The following is a 4,035-nucleotide window of genomic DNA, read 5'->3' on the forward strand; positions in this document are numbered from 1 at the left end:
CCAGCCCATGTAGTGCATGCACTTGATCGCCCCTGCAATGCGACCAATTTCGTGAAAGAAAGCATCGGTCACGCCTCTCTTTCGCGTATGTACGTACTATACCAAGAGTACGTACGTCAGGGGTTCGAGACTCTAGGGGGTACGCGCGCTTTGCATGGATCGGGCATGCGTGCAACTGCAAGGATCGATGTGGCACGTGGTCGTGCCCTGAGAGAACGGGGCCGACTGATACAACGCCAGGGTGGGCCTTCTCGAATGTGAATAGAGTTTCCTTTGCGAGTGAGTAGTTCTCTGGTTTCCTGGCGGGTTTCCTTTGTTGCTGGTTCGGTTTTCTTTCGTTGGGCGCGGTTTTTTGGTTATGCCCGTGTCTCTTTCCCTTTTCATTTCCCCCCTCTTGGATTCTTCTCTGTTTGATTTGGGCGGTACTGTTTCGAAAGGGCAGAGAGGGAGCGAAAGGAGGAGGCGCTCGAGCGGCGGAGGGACGAGGCGATTTCAGTCTGGTTCATGGCAGTGGCGAGATCCCTCTCTCCTCGAGCTTGAGTGTTCTGCCCGATTCGTTGGTTAGTTTCCGTTGTCTCTCTCCCTTTCCCCATGCTTCGATTTTGGTACTGTAGCTTCCAGATCTAGGTCTCGCGGATCGATTTTGTTGTGGTTCTTGTGGATCCTGTTGCCTTTTGATGTTGTTTAGCTGTTGGTTAGTGTAGTTTTTTGTTAGCCGACGCTCATCCATGGAGTTCGTCGTGGATCCCCTTTGCTCGGGTCAGTTCCCGTCGGAAATCGCCTCTGCTCTTGTCTGTTGGCCTTGTAATCACCTCTGCTCGCGTCAGTTTGCCGCGGGTCCCCTTTGCTCGCTTCAGTTCGCCGCGGATCCCTTGTGCTCCGTTGTTAGGTTTAAGTTTTAGGTTTGATCTCCTCATTGACGCTGTTACGTTGGTCGTTTTCGGAGCTTTTTATGTTTATCTCAATGGTTATCACTGTACTGTTGTGCTCCATGTATTTGCCATTGTTAGGTTTGATATTTATTTGAATGTTCATCACTGTACTGTCGTGCTGCATGTCGTGCTCCATGTGTTGTTACTGTAATATCTGAATTACACTGTAATTACCCCACATTTTCCACCTGCTGTATTTACCCTTGTTCTAGTCTGTAATACCCCCTGTTCTTCACTGTGCATGTGTAGTAGCAATGCCTTCATCATACTGTGATTTAGACTGTATTTCTGAATTTCTGTGTGATGTATCTCTGACTTAGACTGTATTTCCCCTAGTTTTCTTTTGCTGCAGCTTTATGCCTGATGATTTTTTGTAATGTATTTTCTGAAGTTCACTATATTATGTTTGATTGTAGTCCCATAGGTTATTTTCCTCTGTATTTCTTGTGCTTCTTCACTGTATCTCCCCAAAGTTACACTGTAATACCCCTTCAATGTAATTTGGATTGATGAGTGATGTAGTTGTTGTATGGTTTTAGGGCTTACAGTGTAACTCACCCTAGTTTTACACTATAATTCCCCCAGATTTTTACACTGTATTTTGTATGGTACTGTAATTAGCAGTGTTGTCACTGTGGTAGGGCTTATACTGTAATTCACCGTAGTTTTACACTGTGATTCACTTACAATGTAAATCACCATATTTTTTCAATGTATTTTCCTATAGTTTTACAGTGTAACTAGCTTGGTTTGAGGACTGTAATTGTGGTAGGGCCTACAGTGTATTTTCCTGGAGTTTTACACTGTAATTAACCATAGGGCTTACACTATAAATCAGCAGAGTTTTACATTGTAATTTGTGTGGGTGAGGACTGTAATTTGTGGTAGGGATTACATTGTATTTTTCCTAGACCTTTACACTGCAATTAACAATAGGGCTTACACTATAAATCAGCAGAGTTTTACATTGTAATTTGTGTGGGTGAGGACTGTAATTTGTGGTAGGGATTACATTGTATTTTTCCTAGACCTTTACACTGCAATTAACAATAGGACTTACACTGTAAATTAGCAGAGTTTTACACTGTATTTTGTGTGGATGAGGATTGTAATTTGTGGTATGGGCTTACAGTGTCTTTTTCCTAGGCTTACACCGTAATTGAGTAGAGTTTTACACTATGATTTTTGTGGGTGAGGACTATAATTGTGGTAGGGCCTACAGTGTATTTTTCCTAGGGCTTACACTGTAAATGAGCCGAGTTTTTCACTGTAATTTTTGTGGGTGAGGACTGTAATTGTATGGTGCATTTTTCCTGTTGGGCTTAGACCGTAAATGAGTAGAGTTCTACAGTGTAATTTGTGTGGGTTAAGACTGTAATTGTATAGTGTATTTTCCTATTGGGCTTACAATGTAAATCGGCAAAGTTTTACAGTGTAATTTGTGTGGGTTAGGACTGTAATCGTTGCATGACTTTTAATGTATTTTCTCCAGTGTTTTACTATGTAATTCCCTAGAGTTTTACACTGTAATAGTGTAATTCACCATAGTTTTACATTGTATTTCGCTAGAGTATTATTACACTGTAATTTGCATGGTTGAGTATTGTAATTGTTCTGTGATTTACATTCGTAATTCCCCAGAGTTTTACACTGTATTTCCCTAGAATATTACACTGTAATTTGTGTGGTTGAGGACTGTAATTGTTGCATGCCTTGCAGTTTTTGTCAGTTTCCTAGTTTGCACTTTAATATTCAGCCATGCGTTTAATATATCGACTAGTGGTTGCTTCTGCTTCATTTGCCTTTGTATTTTTAGGTTTGGTTCAGTGGGGAGTCTGTGGAAAATATCTCACAAGGATGTACCCCTAGTCTCTTCTCTTGAGAGTGCTGGTTCTCTGAATGATCCTTTTGTTCCTAATGATTTTGCAGCTGATGGTTCTCATCCTATGTCCTTGGTATTCATTTCTTTTGCTTCCCTAGTTTTAATTATTAAAAAAAAATCTTTTCATTTTATTAATTTATGTGTATGCCTTTAACAGGAAATCTCTAGTGATGATGGAGGGCTTGACGAAGCTCTCTTCGACTTCTATATGGATCATGTATGTGTTTTCTTGTGTTGTTTTGAGTTTATGTGTTGTTATTCTGATGTCTTATCGTTTTGTTGTTGATTATTGGTTGTCGTACTAATTTTTTCAGAAAGTGAAATGTTTAAAGAGGAAGTTATCATGTGCTGGAAAAAGAAACGTGGTTAGTATTTTTTGATATTGATCTTTCTTTGCACTTTATCATATCTTCTCTATTGGTTGCTAAATTTTCCCCAATGTACTATGTTATAGTCCTATTTTTGTAATGCATTTCTCTTTTTGTGTTTTGTAGAGGTTGAAGCGGTCTTCTGATTTCCCCGTTTGTTCTACTTTTCATTGGATATTCAGGGAAATTTTTCTCAGGTGTTGTCGATGGTTTGTGTCCAACGTATAAAGGTGTGGTCCAGGGAAGCTGCTGGGTCCAGGGATCAGCTGGAGGTTTCTTTGTTATTTTTGGTTTAGTTGACAACCGGGTCTGTTTTTTCCAGCCCGACCCGTTTAGTGGATACGAGCAGATTCATTTTCTCGGTAGTTTTGTAGAAATACAGGTGTCTGCAGTGGTCAGAAAATTTGATTGATATCGAATTGAAAATCAGTCAAATGTAAAATAGACAGTCCCAGTTACTATAGTTATGTGCACTGCTTAAGTAATAGACCCGAATCAGTCCGTTGCTTCGGAGAGAGTTGTCAGGTTAAATCATTCAAAGGTGACAGGGCCGTCTCCAGTTATTTAGTGCCATACAGATGCGAGCACTACCAGCGTTTTGGGTACCGAGCGAAATTTCGCGATCTCGCGCGGTTACCGCGTTTACCGTTGCCCCTCGAGAAACACTCATCCCGAGCAAAATATCTCGAATATTTTGAAATTTTTGAATTCAAACGTTCATTGTCTAGTTAAATAAGCAGCTTCTCTTATATACAACCAGAACTGGTAGTGGCCTAGCGGCAAAGGCATCCTTTCCGTAGCAGCAAGTCGCAGGTTTATTTTTTTCGAAAAAAAGCAAAAGTTTAAAAATACT

General features: G+C 40.6%; 1 protein-coding gene across 5 annotated transcripts; it reads left to right on the forward strand.

The window, feature by feature from the left end:
- The first annotated feature begins 229 nt into the window (after positions 1 to 229).
- LOC125511372 (uncharacterized) lies at positions 230 to 3,716 on the forward strand. 5 transcript variants are annotated; one of them, XM_087522227.1, is made up of 5 exons: positions 233 to 560; positions 2,862 to 2,887; positions 2,972 to 3,031; positions 3,129 to 3,179; positions 3,365 to 3,716. In XM_087522227.1, the coding sequence occupies exons 1-5, from the start codon at positions 359 to 361 to the stop codon at positions 3,476 to 3,478; spliced, it is 453 nt and encodes a 150-aa protein (XP_087378353.1). In that variant the 5' UTR covers positions 233 to 358; the 3' UTR covers positions 3,479 to 3,716. The 5 variants fall into 5 exon arrangements, 3 of the variants coding, with proteins under 3 accessions (XP_087378353.1, XP_087378355.1, XP_087378354.1); XM_087522229.1 differs by having other exon boundaries at positions 245 to 560; positions 2,749 to 2,887; XM_087522228.1 differs by having other exon boundaries at positions 253 to 560; positions 3,309 to 3,716.
- Positions 3,717 to 4,035: the final 319 nt, after the last annotated feature.

The sequence above is a fragment of the Triticum urartu genome, chromosome 5A (genome assembly GCF_056163025.1).
Source record: "Triticum urartu cultivar PI428250 chromosome 5A, HENAU_Tu73, whole genome shotgun sequence".
NCBI lineage: Eukaryota > Viridiplantae > Streptophyta > Magnoliopsida > Poales > Poaceae > Triticum > Triticum urartu.

Coding starts and splice junctions, on each gene's coding strand:
- LOC125511372 (XM_087522227.1), top strand. CDS start 359: ATGCCCGTGTCTCTTTCCCTTTTCATTTCCCCCCTCTTGGATTCTTCT. Junction 561..2,861: donor GTGTTCTGCCCGATTCGTTG/GTTAGTTTCCGT, acceptor ATGATTTTGCAG/CTGATGGTTCTCATCCTATG. Junction 3,032..3,128: donor TCGACTTCTATATGGATCAT/GTATGTGTTTTC, acceptor TAATTTTTTCAG/AAAGTGAAATGTTTAAAGAG.